This window comes from Trachemys scripta, chromosome 1 (assembly GCF_013100865.1).
Source record: "Trachemys scripta elegans isolate TJP31775 chromosome 1, CAS_Tse_1.0, whole genome shotgun sequence".
Lineage (NCBI taxonomy): Eukaryota > Metazoa > Chordata > Testudines > Emydidae > Trachemys > Trachemys scripta.
The window spans coordinates 206,916,267-206,941,485 of record NC_048298.1 but is presented as its reverse complement, the minus strand read 5'-3'; the positions used below and the strand labels follow the sequence as shown (position 1 = coordinate 206,941,485).

Below are 25,219 nucleotides of genomic sequence, written 5' to 3'. Positions count from 1 at the left end.
ATTCACACCCGTGTACTGAAGCGAAGGGTGGCCTAGGCAACACGCAGCGAGCACAGGCACCAGAGCTCAGGAGTGAAACCCCTGACGCAGCAGGCAGTTAGCAGGGGAGCAAACCCTTTGCATGGGGACCTGGGGCAGATCTGTCACTAGGCCACCGGCCCTCCCGTGCACCCGGGGAGGCTGCCAACGGCTGCCCGGGCCCGGGCTGCTCCCGCTCGTTCACGCCGGGTTACCCAGTGGGTGCCAAGGTGCCGCTCACCCTCCTCAGCCCCCCCGGCGGCAGCACGCCCGGCAGCGGAGAGCGAGGGCCTGAGCCGGGCCACGGGTGACATGGCGGACGGGCAGCGGCGGGGGTATCCCTGGCGCTGCGCCCCCGGGACGGGACTTTCTCACCTTGAACATCGCGGCGCCGCTCCCAGCCGCGTCGCTGCGCGATGATGCCAGAGCCGCACAGCGCACGCGCCGCTACGGAGGCCGAACGACAAAAACGGCTGGGAAAGGGGCGGGGATGGCGTGGTTTCCTCTTTCCCCCCCACACACGTGTCCCGGTCTCCAGGCAACAGGGACGCGGGGGCGGGGCCTCTGAGTAGCCGGGTCATGCTGCTGAGCGGAGCCGCGCGCCGGGCGGGGAGTCTCTCGTGCCCGTGAGTAACCGCGGCGCCCCCCGCCCCCCCTCCGCCGGCCTCGCGCGCTGCCCGCGGGAGGGAGGAGTTAGCGGGGCTGTGAGATCCGGTCCCCTCCATTGCCAGCCCGGGGTCCCCGCCACGCCGTGCGGACGCCCAGGCAAGGGCCTGGAAACAGCGAGTCCGCACGGCCGGGTCCCCTCCCCACTCGGCTTACGGCACCCCGTGTCTGTCTGTCCCCGCAGCTCGCTGCCCCGGCGGCTCCGCTCCCTTCCCCCGGAACGGCCCTGGCGGTGTCACCCACGGGTCCGCCTGTAGGGACCCAGCTGCTGTGAGCTCGGGTGCCCATATTTCCTAAAGCGAAAAGGGGGCACCCCCTACTGCTCGCCTGAGCGCCTCCCCGCCCCCGCGTGGGGCTGGCATCTCCCCGCCCCCACCCCAGCATGTTCCTCCGCACCCCACTTTTTGGATAAAAGTGAGCAGTTGCCAACTGATCAAGTCGGCAGGAGCACACTGGACAAATGCCCACTTCTGCCACGCACACAAAAAAAGGTCGGGACGGCTGGGACCGGGCTTTAGAAAAGGGACTAAACAAGACATATGCTCACGCTACTGTGAGTGCAGGGGCTGGTGCTGATCTCGTGTCTCCTGCCAGGGCGGACGAAGAGCTCGCAGCTAAAATCCTCCAGCGAGCCTGGTGGAGTCACATCAACAGGAGGCTGTTCAGGCTGCTAACACACACCATCCGGGCCGCGGTATGCTCCTCCGGAAAAACCCTGCCCGTCCGCGCTGTAAACTACCCAGGGCTTTGCTACGGGGGGTAACCTTACCAGCACAACCCTACCGGTGCCTGGGATACTGCTGGGGCAGTTACACCACTCCAGCTTCCTAGGGGAAGACACTTCTTGTGGAATGAGCTCAGAAAGCAGTAAAACCAAATTGGAAAAAAAAGACCCTCAAGGAGTTACACTGATATAACTGGGTGGTATAGTAATATCTTAACAGTTATGTTGGTAAATTCTCTAACAGTGTATTAAATAACCATAAATTATCTTCTCCAGGGTAATGCAGTTAGGGTGAAAGTCACTCCTTTGCAAATAGCCAGCACAAAGTCTATGCACCCTTTAAAGCCCATTTAATCCCTCAGAAGTGTTCTGGCCCTCTTCACAGGGGTGCACAACTGTTTGCTGTAAACTTCACATAGTCCCTATTGATCTATCCAGGCATAGGATGTCAATAATTGTTGTTGTTTTTAGAGTAAACATGTGCTGTCCATAAAAAGGCCTACAGTACATAAGAAATTGCTGTTTATGAAGGCTTCCAGTTTCCCAAATATGGATCTAACTGCTTACACCATTTTTTTCTCAAAGAGAAACCAGCCTGATGTATCACTGTGCCACTGTCCAATTAGAAGCACCAAATACAAATGGTGATTGCCACAGTCTCTTCTCCTTACTTATAATTCATGACTCCATTTTATCACATAAACACATCAGATGAATAATTACATATGCTCAGGAAGATCCCGCCGACTCTGCCAAAGGTGGAATGGGCTCCTGACTGATCCATCCCTTCTGAAGAGGAAAGTAGTATTTCCTGGAGAAGTGCCAGTACCCAGGTCCAAATTAACCAGCAGGCCCAAAAGGTTTGGCCTTAAGACCCTGAATTCCAGTGGAGCCCTACGCTAAAGTGATGAAACCCCTCAGCTGTAGCTTTGGAGTTAGGGTAGTATCACTCTTCTGAATCTGCTATGCAGGCAAGCAGACAGGCTATCTCCTGTCTTCTTGGACAGTTCTCCACATTCTTTGCTCTTACTGTCTGTGTGTCTTACACTTAGCAGAGCAAATATTAGAATGGATTCAGAAAAGCTGTTTTTTCCTCCTGCAATAATGTCACTCCATTGAATGGAATAAAAGGCAAGAGACATAGGGAGGTGTTCAGAGAATGGGGTGGAGGGAGAGATTGATGATAGTTTAAGAGCAGACGAAAGACAGATGGAGAAGGAAAGAAGATGAGCAACTAAACAGTTGTGGGATTTAGTAAAAGGGAGGAGCTAAAATTGTATGTGAGATGTATTTCCTAATATTTGTTGTTCTTATTGAAAACTACCTTGTTTTTTTTGTAGTGCAAAGATGAGAAAATAAAACTCATAACATTGGAAAGGAAAGGCAAAAAGATAACTTCAGTAGAGAAAAGAGTAACATTGGGTAAAAGAATAAAATGAGTAATAAAAAAGAAACAATATTGCAATTCTATAGTAACTGTCATTTAAGAATTTCAAAGCACTTTAAAATATTAATTAACACTCAACTCCCATGTGAAACAGGTGTGGGGTGTATTATTATAGGAACCAAAACTGCTCAATTTTACTGAATAATGCCTGCATCTGTTTCAGGAGCATTGCATTACATATGAGATTATGAGGAGAGTGAGTCCTTTAGAAGCTGAACTTATAAAAGATCCTAGTATGCAGTATAAAGTCAGATTCAGGTAAAGTAGGCATATTTGTTTATTCAACCTAGCATATATGATGACTTTTTCTAAAGTTAACCAAAAGTGCCATCAATTGTTTTTATTATAGTGTCACACTAGCAATGTTAGAGTTGACAGGGCATGTTGTTTTAGGTCCCTAAGTTCAGTAATACTCAAACAAATACCTTTTGGGCTAATATTTCTCATGTATTTTTACCTCACAGGTGAGTATTTTTGGAAAGTTTGATAAAGTTTTACTTGTTCATCTTAAAGTCACTGAAGCACGGAGTGGGGAAAATGATTTTTTTGTTTGCTTTGCTTTTTTGGGATGGGGGCATTATTTTTGCAATACAGTAGAACCTCAGAGTTATGAACACCTTGGGAATAGAGGTTGTTCATAACTCTAAACAAAACATTATGGTTGTTCCTTCAAAAGTTTGCAAGTGAACATTGACTTAACACAGCTTTGAAAATTTACTATGCAGAAGAAAAATGCTGCTTTTAATCATCTTAATTTAAATGAAACAAGCACAGAAACAGTTTCCTTACCTGATCAAATCTTTTTTTAAACTTTCCCTTTATTTTTTTAGTAGTTTACGTTTAACAAAGTACTGTCTGTATTTGCTTTTTTTTTTTTTTTTGCTGCCTGATTGCGTACTTCCAGTTCCAAATTAGGTTGACTGATCAGTTCGTAACTTTGGTATTCATAACTCTGAGGTTCTACTGGAAGTGATTGTTTTTCTTGTTTTCTAAAAACTGGAATTTTTTGATATGTGGTGATTAACTTTTCATATTGAAAGCCAGACAGGTAAGTAGTCCTATGTATAGTAGAAAAATTTCAGATACTTTTATTGCACACCATAAGCTATGTTTTCTTTTTAAAAATGCAAACTTACTATGGACTTGGATCTCATGTAGAAATAGTGCTCAATACATGCCTGAGGAAATGTAATTTAGAAATAAAATTATCTATTTTGCATGCACATACCATTATTTTTGCTATATTTCTTTTTTACAACACACCAACATGCAGCACTCCAGATATAAATATATATTTTTAGACATTCAAATAAACATACTGGGCATAAGTTGTGCCGTGTGTGAAAACTGACATTGAGGGAGGGAGCTGGTGGTATTTGCAGTTTTCACTACTACGTCCATAGCTTCAGGCAGAAGAGAGCAGCTTTAAATTGCAGCCAGGCTTCCACAGAGAGCCTTTTCCCAGTGAAGCCTGACCAGGGGATGAGCTGAATCAGCATATTCACTAGCTGCATTGTTCATGTCCCTTCTCTGACTAGTCTGCGCTAACCAAGTACAGGTACCTTAACAAAGGGGTATGGCGGATACCTTGCATTTCTGCAACTTCCATGACCCTCTGGGCAGACTTACTGCCTCCAATTGCTCTGCATACAAAATCTGAATCTCGTATTGTTTATTCATTGTGTGATCAACCAAACAAATGCATTTGATTTGAGTTTGTCCTTTAAAAAAATTAATTAAATGCTAAATGCAAATAGCCATGAATTTCCAGACTTGTTTCTACATTTAAATAAGATGTTTTAAATGAATTATAGTGTTTAACAATTTTTAAACTGTCAGCATTTCAATTATATTATTCCATTTTGGCAGGAATTAAGATTTCAATCCTGCAATTTACAACACGTAGGTGGGCTGACTAAGGTTGCTAGGCATCCAGTTTTCGACCGGAATGCCTAGTTGAAAAGGGACCCTGGCGGCTCCTGTCAGCACAGCTGACCCGGCTGCTAAAAGTCCAATTGGCTGCAGGCCAGCAGCGGGGCAGGCAGACTCTGTGCCCAGCTCTGCACGGCTCCTGGGAAGCAGCTGGCATGTCCCTCCAGCTCCTAGGCAGAGGGGTAGTCAGGGGGCTCTGCGTGCTACCCCCTCCCGCAGGCACTGCCCCGAGCACTGGTTCCACAGCTCCCATTGGAGCTGCTGCTTCTTGGGAGCACCTGAGGTCAGCACCACCCGGAGACCACACCCTGAACTCCCTCCCACACCCCAATCTCCTGTCCTAGCCCTGAGCCCCCTCCTGCACTCTGAACCCCTCAGCCCCAGCCCAGAGCCCCTCCTGCACCCCAAACTTCTCATCCCTGGCCCCACTCCAGAGCTGCACCCCCAGCCGGAGCCCTCACCCCTTCCTGCACCCCAACCTTCTGCCCCAGCCAGGAAACCCCCTCCCACACTCCAAACCCCTCGGCTCCAGCCCCCTCAGCCCCTTATTCCCAGCCCTGTTACTAGTTTGGAAGGGATTCCAGGGATGATTTTTTTTTAACTTATTAGTCTGTTTTAAATGTATATAAAGAACTGAATGCAGCTAAAGCACGCTTTACAAAAACACACTGGGGTCATGCTCTCTTCATAAAATACATATGTGACCATCCATGTTCATGCATTAGATTGTCTCATGAATTTGGGCAGCTGCAAGATTCAGATACAAAAAGAGAGTTAAGATACCATGATTTGGTATTTCCATACTGTCTAAAGTATAGGGTTGGTTTTTTTTTTTTAATGTTTACCACAACTTCACATTTCCTATCTTTTCAATAAGGAATCTGCTCTTTATAGTGCCAGATAGTTAACTTTGTTCCTTGTTTCTTTAGATTTGCTGGTCATGAGTTTCCACCTTTCATTGTGTTTAAGATTTTTCACCATACTGGAGGCCGAGGCAGCAAGTACATAAGTGGAAAAAGAACAATAAGTCCAGCAAGTGAGGTGACTTACTGAATGTTTGTGTGATCATTTTCTCTTCACTTCATCTGTATCTTAGCTCTGAATTTTATTTTGTAAAATCCTATAACATCTTTATCCTCAGTCACACATATTTCCAATTCTAACAAGCAACCGCTTCATTCATTAAACAACATTACTTTTGTTAGCAAAGAAACAATGATTCTTTGAGCATAGTACATAAAAACTCTTTGTATATCTATGCCCATATTCTCTATTTGGATTAATTTATTTCTAGGAAATTTAGTCACTAGAGGCACTGTTCTGTATAGCTGTCTTTTACAGTTCTTTTGTCATTCAGTTCTGCCTTTATTTAAATAGACATTAAAACTATATTTTTAGGCCCCTGAAATTAGTTACGTCAAAAGATTTGTTTTTATAAATTTGCTGAACAGGATTCCATTAACCTTGTTCTTTTGACAGGTTACACTGGTCTACAATTTTTGAGAAGTCGTCTGCTTCAGAGATAAAATGTGCTATTTATTATGTATTTTGATGTGCTGAATTCAAATATGACCATTAAAACAACTGATTGACTACTGTTTCTAAGATATTTAAGTTTTTACATTTTATGTCTATGTATATTGTGTAGATAGTAGAGTTTTAATCATAAATTGTAAACCTAGGTCTTTTCATGTGTTTATGGTTGCTTTACATGATAACATTTCACCTCTCCTGTTTATGTAACACTTTAAAAATCAGCAAAAGGGTTATATAAATAAAATTTATTATGAAACAAAAGGCAAAAACTATTATGTACATAGTTTAGTCCTATTCAGTGTCTACTCGGCGCTTCTTCGCTTGTCTCTTGTATTCATTAAATGCAGCATCTCTTGTCACTGTCCCGCAATAGTCTGCAAGCATTGATGGGCTCCATTTGCCCTGATAGCGTTTCTCCATTGTTGCAATGTCCTGGTGAAATCGCTCGCCGTGCTCGTCGCTCACTGCTCCGCAGTTCGGTGGAAAAAAATCTAGAGAGTGCAAAAAATGTATCTTTAGTGACATGTTGCAACCAAGGCTTTTGTATGCCTTGAGGAGGTTTTCCACCAACAACCTGTAGTTGTCTGCCTTGTTGTTTCCAAGAAAATTTATTGCACTAACTGGAAGGCTTTCCATGCCGTCTTTTCCTTGCCATGCAGTGCATGGTCAAATGCATCATCTCGAAGAAGTTCACGAACCTGAGGACCAACAAAGACACCTTCCTTTATCTTAGCTTCACTTAACCTTGGAAATTTTCCATGGAGGTACTTGAAAGCTGCTTGTGTTTTGTCAACAGCCTTGACAAAGTTCTTCATCAGACTCAGCTTGATGTGTAAGGGTGGTAACAAAATCTTCCTTGATTCAACAAGTGGTGGATGCTGAACACTTTTCCTCCCAGGCACCAATGACTCCTGGAGTGGCCAATCTTTCTTGATGTAGTGGGAATCTCTTGCACGACTATCCCATTTGCAGAGAAAACAGCAGTACTTTGTGTATCCAGTCTGCAGACCAAGCAAGAGAGCAACAACCTTCAAACCGCCACAAAGCTGCCACTGATGTTGGTCATAGATTATGCACCTCAAAAGTTGTTTCATGTTGTCATAGGTTTCCTTCATATGGACTGCATGACCAACTGGAATTGATGGCAAAACATTGCCATTATGCAGTAAAACAGCTTTAAGACTCGTCTTCAATGAATCAATGAACAGTCTCCACTCATCTGGATCGTGAACGATGTTGAGGGCTGCCATCACACCATCGATGTTGTTGCAGGCTACAAGATCACCTTCCATGAAGAAGAATGGTACAAGATCCTTTTGACAGTCACGGAACATGGAAACCCCAACATCACCTGCCAGGAGATTCCACTGCTGTAGTCTGGAGCCCAACAGCTCTGCCTTACTCTTGGGTAGTTCCAAATCCCTGACAAGGTCATTCAGCTCACCTTGTGTTATGAGGTGTGGTTCAGAGGAGGAGGATGATGGGAGAAAATGTGGGTCCTGTGACATTGATGGTTCAGGACCAGAAGTTTCATCCTCTTCCTCTTCCTCATCTGAGTCAAGTGAGAATGATTCTGGTGCATCAGGAACTGGCAGTCCTTCTCCGTGGGGTACTGGGCGTATAGCTGATGGAATGTTTGGATAATGCACAGTCCACTTTTTCTTCTTTGACACACCTTTCCCAACTGGAGGCACCATGCAGAAGTAACTATTGCTGGTATGATCTGTTGGCTCTCTCCAAATCATTGGCACTGCAAAAGGCTTAGATTTCCTTTTCTTGTTCAACCACTGGCGAAGATTTGTTGCACAAGTGTTGCAGCATATGTGTGGGGCCCACCTCTTGTCATGATCTCCAATTTTGCAGCCAAAATAAAGGTGATAGGCTTTCTTAACCATAGTGGTTATATTGCGCTTTTGTGATGCAAAAGTCACTTCGCCACAAACATAGCAGAAGTTATCTGCACTGTTCACACAAGTACGAGGCATCTCTGCTCACTTTGGCTAAACAGAAATGGGTCCCTTTGCAAAATCAAACACTGACAAATAAGAGAGCACGACACTGTATGATTTCTAGAGCTGATATAGGGCAATTTGTTCAGCAGAGTGATGTAAGCTTCGTTATGATTGCATCATCCATGACTTCTAGGAATAACATGATGCAATTCATATCATGTATGACGCAATACCACCTTCAGATTGCATCATTCATTGTTTTGCCTAAGAAGCAAGTACTGTCCAAACCCAGTCATAGATTTATTCATAGATTCAGTCAAAGATGTATTTTAGTCATTTCTGGTTTAAATTGAGATCCCTTCCCTTTATAACTCACTTATCCCCATTCCCAAGTCAAGGGTCGTATATACTGACCCAATAGCATATCTTGAAAACTAGAGCCAATCAACAATTTTAAGCATCATTTTCGTTCTCAGTGACCCAGAATTAGTAAAGTTTGACTACATTTATTTCAGAAGCATTTTGGCTGTAGAGCAGTGTTATCCTTCCAGTGACGATGTACTTAAAAATAAAATCACAACTTCTGATGCATTGAACAAGAAGTTCTATTCTATATAGATTTCTGTACTATGCTCATCTCTGTAGTATACAAGTGCCTATAAAGGATAAGCTGTGCGCACTTAGATTATAAGCTCTTTAGAGGCTGGATCGCCTTTTTGTTCTGCATTTGAAAATTGCTTAGCACAGTGGGCTCCTGGTCCATGACGGTGCTACAATAATACTACTAATAATAATACAGTGTTTTTCTTCTTCAAGCATTCAAGCAAGTCCACACTCTAGTGTATGTTATTCCTGTAATACAAGAAGCAAAAATTATTTTGGACCAAAACAAGAAGACTCCTGTAGCAATTGTGTGGTGCAGGTTGGGTTTCAAGCTGGATTTCTGAAAGCACATACTAGTATTTTTTTTCTTTAAAACTGCCTATTCTTTATTGACTGTAGTATCTTGAATAAAGGAGGTTTTAAATACGTATCAGGTACATCAAACATTTTTTACTTAGTATATTAGACCCTTTGATTGTAAGAGAATCATAATGTGAAGAATGCTTCAATAATCTTCACCTATTCTCTCACCACTTTCTTCTGTTTGCTTGGAAAGTCAACAAGGCAGCTAGTAGAAGAATGCAGACAATGAGAATGGTACAGATTTGCCATGTATCTGCCAACCCTTGGGAAAGTATGTAGTGCATGACAAATCCTTGAGGGAGATTTGACAAGTCTGCTGCAGTTGGTTGAACTGTATAACAGAATGGCAAATGGAATTCAAAGTTAATAAATGTGAAGTAGTGCACACTGGAGAAAACAATTTAAATAGGGATTTCCGACCTTTCACATCAATACCCTTATCACTGTACTATGGGAAATTCTTATGTGGATCTGTCTCAATCTCTCTTATTAAAGCCATTCCAATACCACTTGGTATTAAGTATGCATTGGGCCAGAAAAATAGAGTGAGGATGACTCTATAGTCCAGTGGTTAGGCAGTCATCTGAGAGGTGGGAACCTCTTCTCATCAGGCAGAGAGGGAGTTGAAGTGGGGTCTCCCACATCCCAGGTGAGTACCCTAACCACTGGTTATAACTAATGATTATAAGGGAGGCTGCTGCCTCCTCTCTCTCCCCACCCAAGTGTTTTGTGTGGAATTAGGCATGCTCTGAACACACCTACTGGATCAGACCCTACAAGCAAAAGGTGGGAGAATGCCTGTCTTCACCTGGTTTGAGGCTTATGCTGGGGCTTATAGATAGGTACTGGACATCTGCCTGAGACACCAGTGCACATGCCTAGAGGCAGAAACGGAAGTATATAGGACCTCTTGCAGTGAAAATTTAGGTGCCGAGTGAGTTTAGGCACTTATATGGTTAGGTGGCAATAGAGCAGGGGTTTGTGGATCTGGGACTTGGGTTCTTAACTCCCTTTGTAGATCTGGGATTATCTACTTTGTAAACATCAGCTGCCAGAATCTTGGATCACCCTTGGCCTCAGAGCAGGCTGCTCACCTAGCTTTCCAGTTAGAAGAAACACACTGCCATGGTGGATACCAAACTAGAGGAAATAGTTTAAGAACACAAAATGACCACACTGGTGTTTCAAAAATGATGGAGTAAAGAGGAGTCCCATAAACTGCCTACAGTGGTCTGTAAGCACTACCCTAAACATCCAAATAGTGAAATACTGCAGAAATTAACATTCCAATACAGTAGTATATTTTAGAGAAGTTCTGTCATTGCATCAGTGCTGCTTGATACAGTTTACTGCATCATGACATTATACTTCATTTGATATAGTATGTCTTAATATATTTATAGCACAGCATGATAAGTCAGAAATGCAAGTGGTCAGTACCTGCTGATCTTCCAACCTATACAGTTTAGCTTATATTTAACATGAGTGAGAACATCTTTACATTTTAAGCAAAGAGGCCCGTTTTTTAGGTTTATTCCACCCAAGTAAGGAAAAAATTGCTGTGTCAATATAGTGTTATTGACTAATTCAGTCACTCATGAATGAATATAATTTCCTTTTTGTGAAATGAAGGAGGGTGGCAGCTTTGCAAGAAAGAATTTTTCTGGTGTTTGAATGTAGCTTTCATTTGTAATTTTTAAAAAATTATTCTTAATTCCATCACGTTTGGTGGCTGCTGTGGAGGCAGTTCCTCAGCACTCTTACAACAGAAAAATTGGGTATGGCCAAAACAATTATTTTTATATATAATAACTTTATCTTTCTTATAACATCTTTAATACCAAGAGATCCTAGTAATTATACACCACTGAAATACAGACATTTCTGTATCAGAGGGATGTTAAAGTTCTAATGTCTACTCCAAACTACTAAAGTGTTAAAGCTGTTTGAAAAAGTTTGCAACATTTAGAAGAATCCATTTTTTTATATTGGCAAAGTGTTTTTTTTTATATTCAAAGAGACAGATCCTTAGCTGATCTGCCATAGCTCCATTGACTTCAATAGCACTATAACAAGTTATACAAGTTGAGGATGTGGAGCAAAACCCTTCTGAATCAGTGCTAAACAGAGTCTCAAACTTAAACAACCACCACCCTTAGACAAAAATCAGACTTGACAAATTTCAGCCATAGAGATGAAGGTTTTAAAAAGCTGTAAACATCTGAAGAAAACCCTAACTACAGATCTTGTTACCCATTCCAGCAATAATGCTGTCAGAGGGACGAGGAGGCAAATGTAACTGTCATTGTGAAAGCTTATATGAATGAAATAAGAGTTAATTAGAGGCTGAGTAATTAACTTTTAATTTTCCATCTAAAAGGTAAATCCTAGATTAGTTACCTGGTGCATCTGGGGGAAGCAGCTGTGTCACTAAGCATTATTTTCAAATTTGTATCTGAAATTGTTTCACCATTATGCTGACCACTATTTTCTCATTGTTTACTTGCATTCCTCTGACTGTCTGTATCCATTTGTTGTCTCTTGTCTTATACTTAAATTGTAAGCTGGCTGGGACAGGCTTTTCTGTTTGTACAGCACCTAGCACAATGGCATTCTTGGTCCATGATTAGAGCTTCTAGATGTGACAATTGTATAAATAATAGTATTAATAATGCAGAGTTAGTGGACAATCCATCTCTCATTAGAATGCCTTGTTTATTTTAATTTTTTGTTGAGCACTGGGATTTCAGGAGGATTAAGACTTTTCCCTGAGTTGAAGTATGAGGACTCTAGGAATTTTGTGTGTGTGTGTTTTTGGTTTTTTTAGCTATAACATATTTCCTGTCTTTTTAGGCAGCAGCTGATGCTTGCAAGTTGATGGGACATCGGAAATATTATGATCAAATGATATGGGATGAACTTCAGTACCAAAACCACAAAATAATAGACGAAATAGACGTTGCTACAGTGAAAGATTACATGCAAGTAAGAAACGTTTTCAAATATTTTCTTACAGGTTTTGGTAATAAAAAAAACCTTCTTTTTGGGAAAAAAGATTATGATGTGATCTAAAATATAGATAGTGAGTATGACTGCAAGACTAAAATTTAAAGATCTAATTCTCAACAGCTTACACCTTGTGCAGCCATTTATATCAGCTCAAAATGAGCGTAAAGGGTACCTCAAGCACTTCCGTGTGAATGCAGAAATCTGATTTGGTAGCGTTTTACATCCACCTTGAACCGATGTAAATGACTACAAATTACAAGGCAGTGGAGAATGAAGCCCTATGATTGTGAAGCTCCAGAGAAGTTATTGAAGTTGTATGGATTAATTTCTATAATGTGTATTGTCAGGGTTACACAAGGATGGTAGAAATCTTTAAAAGATCAGTCTGATAACAGTGATACTCTTTAAATGGAAAAAGTAAGAAGAGAATCAGTACCTTTTTTTTTTTTTTTTTTAAGACCAGTGTTAGTATATTGATTTTGATGGAATTACGGCTGATTTACAGTGGTATAAGTGAGAGAAGAATCATCACCAAGAAGTGCTGATGCTTGAGTAGTGCAGTGAAACCTTTTCTGGTTAATTCCTATATTTAAAAAATTAGGGCCAAATCCTGGATGACTGGCTATGCCACCCAGATTTAGGAAGGACGGTGACACATAAAGATGGCTATAAACAATACTCTGATTTCAAGTAATTATTTGTTACTATAGAGCAGTGAAGGAACTCAGGCTATTAATGTACATATGCATATTTTTGTGATCAGTTTAAATTTGGTGATTATATTATAACTATATGTATATTTATGTAAGGGAGGTAGATACAGATATCCAGAGAACAGATGTCATTGTATTATAGGAATTTTAAAGCAGAGTAGGTCATTTCAGGGGTTCCAACCATTTGATTTACTCTGAATGAGGTTTTCTTTAATGTGCAAGTTCATCATTAAAATGATTAATGAGGACGAGAAAATATGAATAGGGGAGACTTGGGACCCCAATAAAATGAATTAGGTTTATTGCAAGCATTTATTTTATAAATTAATATTATTATTTTGTGGCCTTATAGTATATCAGTAACCTGGATGAGACCCCAGCATACTGTGGTGGCAGGGATAACTGCTGGAGAAAATTGTCTCTGGAAAACTTTCCCAGGACAATGATAATGTATGACATAATGGATTATGCACAGTCTGGGACACTGTCAAACCGACTTAAGGAGAAACTGACATTTCTGCTCCTGAGGCCACAGAATGAAGAGCTGCGGCATGATCAACTCATGACTGTTTCTCGAGTCAGGTAAAAAAATACCCAACAATTTATCCACAATAACAAGCTTAATTTTTATTTTGAATTTCTATACTTTGTACTTTATTTTAAGGATCTCAAAATACGTATTAATTAATGTTTACAAAACACCAGTGGTAAAATTATCCCCATTTTACAAATGGGTAAACTGGCACAGAGGCGTTTAGTGACTTGCCAAAGTTCATACACTAAGTCAGTATGGAGTCAAGGATAGAACCTAGGAGATACTCCTAGTGCTTTGCGTTATCCACTAAATAATATTGTCTTAGGGATTGTCCAACAAGTCAACATTTTAATTTTTAGTAGAAAAAGATTTGTATGATCATTTACTGGCAATATAATAACAAATATGTACCACAAATCTCAACATATAGTGGAGAAAATTGGATTTTCTTTTATATTCCTATTTAAACTACTGCTACCATTTTGTAACTTCTACCATTAAACATCAGTGTGTTTCTCACTAACACATACTGAGAAATAATTAGTGTCAATGCCAAGGGGCTGGCATGTCTTGATAGTCTCTTTTAAATCACAAATCTACTTGATTTTAAAAGAGGCCTTACTCCAAATCTTTTCTCTAAGTATGTTCACTGAAATGGAAAACACAACACTGAGTCATGTCATTCTTGCGTTGATTGTCAGCACATCTTTTTTTAAACTTCCTTTTCTGGTCTTTTTACAGTCAACTGATTTTTTTCAGTTTTTTTCATTTTAATTAAAGGAATACTGTCAAAATTGGCAGGCCTCTGCCTGTCCCCTAGAAAAAGTTACATTCTCAGCTATATTACTGTATTGACAGCCATGAAGTATGAAGTCATCTGTTCCAACCAGTAGTTCACAGCATAGGTGTAGGCCAGGGGTTGGCAATCTTTCAGAAGTGGTGTGCCGAGTCTTCATTTATTCACTCTAATTTAAGGTTTCGCATGCCAGTAATACATTTTAATGTTTTAGAAGGTCTCTTTCTATATGTCTATAATATATTGTTGTATGTAAAGTAAATAAGGTTTTTAAAATGTTTAAGAAGCTTCATTTAAAATTAAAATAAAATGCAGAGCTCCCCAGACTGGTGAAGGACCCGGGCAGTGTGAGTATCACTGAAAATCAGCTTGTGTGCCGCCTTTGGCATGCATGCCATAGGTTGCCTACCCCTAGTGTAGGCAGTGATCATGCAAACTTCCCTGTGATTCCCCACCAATATACCTCAAGTATTTTGAAGGGCCCATGTCTACTAGGTGAAATGGTAGTTGGATTTCTATTCCCATTCAGCTGTCATTTTTATTATTTACGTTGTGGCAGCACCCTGTATGCTTAGCTGCTTCCCCCAACACAGATGACAACAGTCTCTGCACTGCAGAGTTTATAATCTAAAATTATGAAGGCAGATGAAGGGTGAAAGAAATCCATATGTCATGGAAGCAAAGTAATCCACCTGATGACAGACACACATCTTAGTAGTGACAGTTTTATTTTGACACTTTTGTTTAGTTATGTGCATTAAATTCTTGGTCTCCCACCTCCTTATCTTTAGTCCACAGCAATCCCCAGCTTTAATTCCAGAGTTCTTATGCCACTCCCTCCCTGCATTCAACACCTTTCCTTTGCATAATTGAATAGCTCACTTACAAGGTACATAGATTGTTGACACTGCTATCAAGGGTGTCAATTAGTGCTACAACTGGTAATTTTCTAATGTGGTCATCTGTGCATTAATAATTAGAATGAGATCACCTAGCTCACTGAACAGCTTTCTGTTCATGGCAACTGGCAACCATGCAGTCCAACTCCTTGTGAAGGTCAAGGGTGTCTTAGACTATGTCTGTATGGTCCCACAGTTTGGAACATGGGGCTGTGAAGTACAACATCCACTAGCGCAGTGGTTCGCAACCTTTTTTTTCGTGGACCACTTGAAAATTGCTGAGGGTCTCGGCAGACCACGTAATGATCTTTCCAAATGTTGTTTGTACCGTTAGCTAACTATTGTAAAGCGTGTTGGATAAAAGCTCTATATAAAAAAAACTTTAATAATAATTAACGTTTTTTTGTTCTACAAATAAAAGCACACAACTCATTTCAGTATCAGTAGTCTTACCTTTCTAATGTGATGGCTGTGCCCTCTTTCTCCCACTGTGGCAGCCCCGGAACTGGGGCTGGGAAGGAGGGGGGTCTCCCGCACCGCGACAGCCACTGAGCTGGACTGGGAAGGAGGGGGGTCTCTCTCCCGCCACAACAGCCACAGAGGTGAGGCTGGGAAGGAGGGTCATCTCTCCCCGGAGCCCTGGAGCTGGGGAAAGTCACCTCTTTCTCTGGCTGCTGCAGCCCTGCAGGTCCCAAATTCGCCCCACCCCCCTCTTCTCACGCCACTGCCCCCTCCCACCTACTCCCTATTCCCCCCAAAGCCACCCCCTCACCTGACATGTGCATCTTCTCCAGGGTCCAGGCACCTAATTAATGAAGCCATGCCTGCATGGTTCCACTAATTAGGTGGGTGGTCCTTCATTCTCTCGCGCACCTTAGAGGGAACTATCCGCAGAACACCTGAATGGAGCTCGTGGACCACAGTTTGAGAACCTCTGCACTAGTGTGTTGTGCTGTAACTCCCCATGTGGCTACTGGTGGTGCAAACTAAAAGATATCTAATTCATGTTAACATATTCCTCTAAGTGAATGTGAACCAGGACTAAGTGAATGCGAACTAGGTACGCATTAACACCAGGATGTATATCAGGGGAGTTACAGCACAACAGGCTATTGCATGCTGCAATCCACCCCCCCTTAGTCTGAACTGCAGAGCTGTGTAGACAAGCTCTTAGCGTTTAGTGGAGTTGAATCAAGCTGCTTCTTTGGATTTGAATTTACAGCATAGCTGAGAGGCTCTGCATCCCATTAGCAGCCTCTCGAGTCATCCAGTGTATCATGGTTATCTTTTTAATTTCATAAACATACAATTTAAAAAATCATTTTCAAAATCAAAACTGTCCCTCAATAGTTTGTTTCCTAGGAAGAGGAAAATTGAATATTACTTTTAAACAAATCATAAACATAAATATGTTGATTGTGTTAGACAATCACTGATATAACAATCTACATTGGAAATGCATACACACACTTAAATAGATGATGGTGCCTGCAAGTCTATCCATTTCTGCTCTCTCATTTAGAAAAGCAATCCTTTCTTTACTATTAAGTGCTACCTTTTTTATGACTATGTAACTTTAGGCTGGATTACCATGTTCATGTTACTTTTGACTTTTTTTCAGAAATTTTTGCTAGTGCATGTATATATACTCTGCTCTCTCAAGGATTTGAATATATTGGCTATTATATTTTTATATAATGCTAAAAGTGTGTTGAGTGCCCTACAGACAACTAGTTTCCGCTGAAAAGAGTTTACATTCTAAAACCCAGATTATAAAAATACTGTGACTTATTCTCATGCTTAACTTTAAGCATGGGAAGAGTTACATGGAAATTAATGGAACTACTCCCATGCTTAAAGTTAAGCACGTGTTTAAGTGTTTGCAAGTTTGGGACCTAAATAAATACATCTAGAGAATGGATGGGGAATGTCACAGCAATGATTGTTTCCATCTGTCTAACTGGTTCCATGATACTTTGTTTGTTGTTGTTATCATCAGTTAACATTTCCTTGAGAGGTGGGCTAGGGTTTATAGGCTTGTTAACTAAATTTGTTTTAAGGGGGTCACCTTGAAGGAGGAGAGGATTGAGGCATGACAGAATAGGCTAGAAAAGGAGTTTTAGTCATCAGGGGCACGTGGAAGAAGGTACAGAGATGAGAGCAGGAAAAGGAAACAAAGGGTTGTTAATCATGTGACTTGGGCAGAAACACATGAGTGAGCTAAAGGAAATGAGCAGACCGGTAGGCAATGGGGTTGCCAACTTTCTGATTGCAGAAAACTGAACATCCTTCTCCTGGCTGCTTCCTCAAGGCCCCGCCCCTACCCCACCCTTTCTCCAAGGCGCCGCCCCCTGGCTCACTCCATCTCCCCTCCCTCCATCACTCACTCTCCCCCACCCTTGCTCACTCGCAGGGATCGGGTTGAGGGAAGGGGTATGGGCTCTGGGCTGGGGATGCAGGCTCTGGGGTTGGGCCAGAAATGAGAGGCTCAGAGTGCGGGAGGGGACTCCAGGCTGGGACAGGGGGTTGGAGTGTGGGGGAGTTAGGGCTCTGCCTGGGGATGCGGGCTCTGGAGTGGGGCTGAGAAGCTTGGGGTGCAGGAGGAGGCTGGGCCAATGGGTTCAGAGTACGGGAGGGGGTGCGGGCTCTGGGAGTGAGTTTGGGTGCAGGAGGGGGATCAGGGCTGGGGCAAGAGGTTGGGGTGCAGGAGGGCATTCAGGGTGTGGGCTCTGGGTGACGCTTACCTCAGACGGCTCCTGGAAGTGGCCAGCATGTCCCACAGGTGCGGCCAGGTGGCTCTGCACGCTGCCTCCGTCTGCAGGCACCGCCCCCATAGCTCCCATTGGCCATGGTTCCCAGCCAATGGGAGCTGTGGAGCTGGCACTGCGGGCAGGGGCAGCACGTGGAGCCTCCCTGGCCGCCACTGTACCTAGGGACTGCAGGGCCGCTTCCAGGAGCCGTGCAGAGCTAAGGCAGGCAGGAAGTCTGCCTTATCCCTGCTGCGCCACTGACCAGATTTTTAGCAGCCCAGTCAGCAAGGCTGACCAGAGCCCCCAGGGCATTCTGGTTGAAAACCAGTCTCCTGGCAGCCCTAGTAGGTAAAAGCTAAATTATGGAGAAACAGTAGAGCTATACTTCCATTTGTATCACAACCCTGATTTTTAAATAAAGTTTCTCTCCTAATTTTAACAAAACTGAACTAACATGGCCTGAATACATTTGTGTGCTTCTCGGGTTTTTTAAGGAAAGTTTGGTGATAGACAAAGTGTTGGAGATATAGGAGAGCTTGAAAAACTAGAGGTATTTATCTTTTTGCAAAATGGTGTGGTTTTTTGTTTTGTTTTGGTACCTTAACTCCAAGAAAGGTAAGGTAGTTCTAGAAACTCAAGTTTGAAGTATTTGGGTATGTCTACACTACAGAGAAAAAACCCTGGTACTGAATCTCAGAGCCTGGGTCAGTTGACTCAGGCATGCAGAGCTTTTGCTATGAGGTTAAAAATAGCTGTTTAGATATTCCTACTCAAGCTGGAATCTGAGCTCTGAGACCTTCTCCCCTCTCAGGGTTTCAGATCCTCGGTTCTAGCCCAAGTGGGATTGTCTACACTGCTATTTTTAGCCCCACAGCCTGAGTCCTGCAAGCCCAAGTCAATTGACCTGGCCTCTGACACTCAGCACTGTGGGTTTTTCTTTGCACTGTAACATACTGCTTCAGTGAGCCCTGAGGCTTCTGACTGTTTTTTTTTTTTGTGGAAAGACTATTTAGTTAGGCACAGTCTGCAAAATTGTAACCTCTGTGAGGTCTGGAACATAGCCACAAGAGAGGAACCTTAGAGGCCGGGAGAGGGGATAGTGAAGAAGATCTGTGTGTCAGAAACAACATAATTGCCAGATTGCCTGATGCACCCATTATACCATCTTTGAGTTCTGATGTGTGCACTCCGATCTCATGCAAGCTACCTGGGGACATTAATACCTCTGGGCTCTGCTCTGCGGAAGGATTATGGGATGTACTAAGAGAAGTGGGGCTCCTGATATAAAGAAAGGATTCTGAGGATTTAGAACTAAAATAGAATTTTCTATTTTTTAAACATATTATAACCATTTTTTCCTGAAATAATGGATATGGCTTCATAACTTGCATTCATGTATGTGGTCTAGGAGGTTTTGTTTTTTTTAAATCTTTCATTGGTTTAAGCATTCATCATGGCAGATCTGACATAACTTTCAAGATGTTTCATATTTAGGTTCTTTACATAATGCTCACATTTTCTAGGTCTCCTACACCTTGTCCTCCAACAGCCACCTCTTCATACAGGTCTTATCAACCCTCTTCACTGCCTAGACCCTCAGTGCGTCGCTCTCGCCAAACTCGACAGAAAGTAGCAAAAATGAAAAGAGTTCATGCACTTGAAAAAGAAAGAGAGGTAAATCAATAATTAATGATACAAAATAGAAAATGCACTGAATGTTTTTTCAGGCGAATACTCTACCAAGTCTGTATTGGAAATACTCATTGGCCTGCAATTATAGGCAGGTACCCAAGCAGCATGGGGGAGAAAGCCCTTTAATTCAAATGCAGCCTGGACAAAAAACACACCTAAGGCATTGCAGGGACTAAAGGCTGGGAGCTGCAGGGAGGTGAGGCAGGCAGGAGAAAATCTGATCAGGAGCGGGAGGTGGGACTGATAGGGCAAAGAGACTGGGAAATAATGGCGTAGGAGAAAGTAGAGAGAGATGTGACAAGCAGCCAGGATGCAGGGTGAGATCTGGGCCTGGCTGGATAAAGATACTGAACCAAGGAGCTGGGGGAGGAGAGGACACATTAGATGAGAAGGGCAGGAAGGGAGACTGGAACTGGAAGCCAGTAGAGAGACAATGTGGGCAGGCAACTGGAGGCTGGGGAGGCGGAGAGAGACAAGTCAAGGAGGAGGGAGGAACTGGGACTGGCTGGGCAAGGAGCCGCTGGCAAGAAGCCTGGAGGGGCGAGACTAGGACTAGCAGTAGAAGTCTGAGGATGGAGGCTGGGAAGATTAGGTTAAGAGAATAGGACTGGGATGAGGAGCAATGGTGGGGTAGAGAAAGAACTGGGAGAGTGACTGGTTGGAGGGATGGGGCGGGATGGGTCAAGCTGGTGAGGGGAATAGGCAGAAGAGTCTGTACCTGTAGAGCACACTTACCTCCAGAATCTGGACTGGAACCCAAGATTCCTGAGCCGCAGCATTCCTCTGCTGTCAGCAAATATCTGCAAAATTGTCCAATTCCCTTCTAATCCCAGCACCCTCTAGTGCTGGTCCTAATAGAGGATAAAAAACCTACTATTGCTATCAGTTACTCAGCTCAAATGGCAGAGGTCTTTGCTATGGATCTAAGGTTTCAACCCTGCAGCTGTCAGTATAATGTCACCTAATGGAATTGCTGATTTTTTCTGTTTGTTTTTTTAGACATCTAGGAAATTATACACACAAGAGCTATGCTGAAATATTATGTCCAGCACACAAAAGTTAGGAACTGTCAGAATTAAAGTTGCCTGTGAAACCTTAATACACCCCTGTGTGTGTATGCAGTGTGATATAGTATTGAGTTACATGATCACACATTTTTTCCACAGGACCCTAGCCTCATTCCTTGCATACAATGGACAGTAGTATCTTTAACTCAGTGGTTAGAATGGTCACCTGCAGTGTGGAAGATGTGGGTTCATATCTCCGCTTCACATAAAGCAGAAGAGATATTGGAGCCTGGGTCTCCTAATCCTGGGTGAATGCTCTAACCACAAATCTACAGCTTAGAACATTTTGTGACTCTAGCCCTTCATTTCCTTTTGCTCTTATGAAAAAGGTTAAAAATACCCAAAGGGTTTCACTTTGAAGCAAACAAAAAAAACCCAACATTTCATTCAACCCAATTTTTTCCCCAACTAGTTGGAGTCATGAAATTAAAAAAAAAAAAAAAATTCAGTTCAACCCAAACCAATAATTTCTTTCCAACTGCAAAAAAAAAAAACAAAAAAAAAATCTGTTATTCACCCAGCTCTAATCAAAAGTCTTTCCAGCTCTTCATCATCCTTGCTTATAGCCTTCCCTCCTGACTCACAGTCCTTTGCAGACCGCCTAGCTTGGACTTCTCACCCAGTAGGCTCCTCAGTTAAGTAACAGTGACAAATAATAACAGTGAGAAATAGCAAATCTATTAAACAACAAGGAGGCCGGTGGCACCTTAAAGACTAACAGAAGGTGCCACCAGACTCCTTGTTGTTTTTGTGGATACAGACTAACACGGCTATCCCCTGATATAAATCTCTAAGGTAATGGATAGCAACAACTGAACAGACATACGAATATTTCCTTTATTTCTTAAAACTTTAAATACACTTAAATATTTCTTTCAACAGTGGTGTTCAAAACCTTTTAAACGTATCTGTCCTAACATTCATACTCTGAATTAGTAACTGCAACACAATCCTGTCACAGAATTAGCTCCTCTAGATTTGAAAAATGCATGTCTTGGCTTTGCTTTGGCATTCATGTAACAGTGAGAAATAGCAAATCTCTAATGTTGAGTTCTGTTTGGTGTATCTGAATTTACTACAAAGCTATATAATGTGATCTGTAGTAGACAATTCTTCCTGCTTTGATGTAATAGAGTGTATAATGTTGTTCAGGAACAGAAATTGGATGTTACAAATAGAAGCCACTTCATTGAACATCAAGAAACTATGACTGCACCAATTGAAGACCTTGAGGAGCATTCTGTCTTTTCAGATGAAGAGTGGGAGCATGAGGCAGCTAAATTGTATGCCTGGTCTCAGGCGTTATCTCTTGAAGACACTGGAGAATCTTCGCTCACACCTAATTTCTGAATTTTAATAATGGTTATTTCACATTAGCAGTAGTGGTAAACAGAAAACATTTTCAAATCTTTTCTACCCTGCTGTAAATATATTGCAAATTTTAATCATAGAGAACATGGATTACATACATATAATTGCTTTCACCTTGACTGTAACAGATTTAGAATTTGAGCTACGGATGGGTTATCTATGAACATTGTATATTTTGTGTACAATGCAGGATTACAGTAATTGTTTTGCTGTGCCATTGTTTATTTCATTTTCATTATGGAATAGTACTAGCTACTTAATGGTGAAGATTGCATCCCACAATAAGCTCAATTTCCAGCCTCTGCTCACTACTTCCCAAAACGAAACCAGTCTGCCTGAAAATTCAAGTGCAGCATTTCATTCCAGGGTAGAATTTTTCTGGGAAGGTTGAAATGAAATCCTAACAGCAATTTTAAAGTTATAGGGCCAGATACAGGGCCATATTAAGATTCTTTTATACAGCTCTGGGAACAAAGCAACTTAAAACCATCTTAATCAATTATATGAAGATTCTACCAGCAAAGGACAATCCCCAGATGATGTGGAGCCAGCAAGCTAGCTTTGTGTCACAGTTTGCTGGTACTCTCAATGGACATGTCCATGCCCTTTTTCTCAATGAAGAAAGTGCGAAAATGTATAGAACCAATACAACTTTACCCTAAAATTTTATTCCGTTTGAAACTTGGACACTTTTTAATTAAACAAAAAATAAATAAAATCAACAGGCTATTTCCATTGCAGAACAAGACTGGGCAAAACTACGGTTAGGTGAGTGATGTAAATTTAATTACTTTTTTTGGTAAGGTGTAGAATTCCTGTAAAGAAAGAAGGGGTTGTTTATTTTGATTTTTGATTGCTACCTGAACTGCACTAAAACGTACTTCCTGAAGGTTTTTTGATGGCAAATTTAGTTTACTTAACTGTACCTAGAGCTCAGTCTTGTCCCTGTTGGCTTCAGTGGGTATAGTATTGAGCCAATTAAGCCCAATCCAACTCCACTAGGAATCAACGGAGAAATTCACACTCAGTTCACTGGGAGTTGGATCTAGTTCCATGCGGTTTAAGAACATAAGGATTTGTTCAATTAAAAGCTGAAGTTCAATTTCACCGACACCTGTTTTCTCCTCTTGAGTACTGTTTTACAGTGTTTAGGTAACCTGTCACGAAAAACAGCAAGGACAAAAATTACGGATACTTGGATAGTGAGAAGCATACCTCTCATACTTCACAACTGGCACCAAATGAACACTAAGCATCCAAGCAATTGTTTTTATATTCTAGAATATACTGTTGTATTTTGATATTTCATGGATGCAAGGCCTAAGGTTATTTTGAATTAACACTAAACATAGTTTGACTACCTAAACTGAAGTCTCTAATCTGGGGACTAGCTGAAGCATATGATGGTGATACTACTATTGTTCAGCTACAAATCCTTTACAACTCCTAAACCAGCTCTTCAGTTTTGCCTACATTGTTCAGTACCACCAGACCCTCGCTAGAACGCACTTCTATATAGCACGAATTCACATATAATGCGGTCGCAGCCATGGAACCCAAATGTAATTACTTTAATTGCAATTCATTTTAATGCGGTCTCCGCGTTAACGCAGTACCACTCATGGATCCCAAATCCTGCGTTCTAGCGAGGGTCCGGTATATTTAGGTTGATTGGAAAATTATTCTGATTAAGACATTGCTTTGCTGTTTGTAACTAGACTTAGTCCTACACAGAACTTCTTTCATTAAACAGTAATACTGCAGACTAATTTGTATGGCTCCCACTGGAATGTGCCACAGGGACCATAGACTCCAATGTAAATTTGTCCCAATTTTAAATTCCAAAGGAGACTAATTGTCTCTTGCTCTGAGATACATAGTAGAGGAGAAGATGGCAATACAGTCTTTTCACTTTGCACATTTATGTTGGATAATTTTCCATGGCTTGCTCAGACTCAGAAAATCAGTGGTTTTAAAAAATGTGTTAACATGTTTTATTCCAGTATAAAAGAGTGGCTTTTTGCAGGTTAGCTTGCCACTTTGGAAGCGGTTTAAGCTAAACTGGAAAAAAAAACATTCTTACTCCAGAATAAGAATGTCCAGTGGTGGAGTTATTCCAGTATAACGATAGTGCTTTAGTTATTGTACTGCTAGAACTAAAAAAATCTCCCCTAGACAAACCTTAACAAAGGTACTTAAATCTAATCAGCTTTGAAACTCTCAACTTTGATTTTGGAAATGAAAAACTGTTTCTAGAAGTATTAAGTGAAATGCTGCAACGACCGTCACTGTGACTTAGACTGTGATAGCAGCATATTTCACAAGTGAGGCAGTGTTAGGCCCCCCAGAAAATACCAATGATACAACTATCTGAAGCTTTTCCTTCCATCACTAATGAGCCAGTGCATCAGCACACTGCTAGGGGAATTGTGGGCAGGCTGCCCCGATGTTTTGGGGGGACCAGAGCAAAATTTGAAACTCAGGCCTTTCTCCACCTAAAAAAAAATGTATGGGGGGTGGGGAGGATGGACTGTTGAAGAGTAAGTCTGCCCTTCACTTACCCCAGAGCAGCAGCTTGACTCCTGTCCCACAGGGCTGGGCCCAGCTCCCTGCTCCAGGTGTTGTGACCTGGCGTGTAGGGTCCAGCTCCATTCAGGTTTGGCCCAGCTGCCCCTCCAGCACCAAATGTCAGTGAGTGGCATTCTAACCTGGTATGCGGGGTCACGTCACCACTCAGGTTTGGCCTGGTGTCCACCCCCCTCCTTGTGACAGGGTGGGGAGGGTGGTCAGGCTAAACCTGAGTGGCACTGTGTCCCTACTGCCAGCTCACAGGACTACTCTGTTTCCCCAGGGAAAACTGCCCCTTTTGTGTGTCCTTTTCCCCAGCCCGCCACCCCAATTGGTCCTGACTACAAGATGCTCTTTAATATGAGGTGTCAGGTTGGTGGTGGTCAAGGTAGGGGGCCTCAAGCTGGTTCCTAAAAGAGTTGTGAATTTATAATCCATGGGAGTGTCATTCATCTGCCATTCTGATTTTTCATTTTTGCTTTCGCTATCTCCTTTTCTGAGACAACACAGATACAATCTCTTTCTCACCTGGTTGCTTCCTCCCCGAAACTTTAATTTTCCCCACTAGTAGTAGTAAG

The 25,219-nt window shown here is 42.1% G+C and overlaps 2 protein-coding genes across 6 annotated transcripts in view; one reads left to right on the top strand and one right to left on the bottom strand.

Annotated features, from left to right (window-relative positions):
- Positions 1-508, bottom strand: part of APOO (apolipoprotein O) — a 73,105-nt gene extending 72,597 nt beyond the window's left edge. For all 3 annotated transcript variants that reach the window (XM_034755163.1, XM_034755155.1, XM_034755147.1), the window contains exon 1: positions 394-508. In XM_034755163.1, the coding sequence (XP_034611054.1) occupies positions 394-402 (9 nt within the window). In that variant the 5' untranslated portion in view covers positions 403-508. The remainder of the gene's footprint in view (positions 1-393) is intronic.
- On the top strand, positions 490-24,420 carry C1HXorf58 (chromosome 1 CXorf58 homolog). Of its 3 annotated transcripts, XM_034755124.1 has the most exons (8): positions 490-644; positions 1,279-1,378; positions 3,019-3,113; positions 5,717-5,828; positions 12,095-12,226; positions 13,316-13,545; positions 19,467-19,617; positions 21,855-24,420. In XM_034755124.1, the coding sequence occupies exons 1-8, from the start codon at positions 598-600 to the stop codon at positions 22,050-22,052; spliced, it is 1,065 nt and encodes a 354-aa protein (XP_034611015.1). In that variant the 5' UTR covers positions 490-597; the 3' UTR covers positions 22,053-24,420. The 3 variants fall into 3 exon arrangements, with proteins under 3 accessions (XP_034611015.1, XP_034611024.1, XP_034611006.1); XM_034755133.1 differs by lacking the exon at positions 1,279-1,378 and having other exon boundaries at positions 493-644; XM_034755115.1 differs by lacking the exon at positions 490-644 and having other exon boundaries at positions 718-1,378.
- Positions 24,421-25,219: the final 799 nt, after the last annotated feature.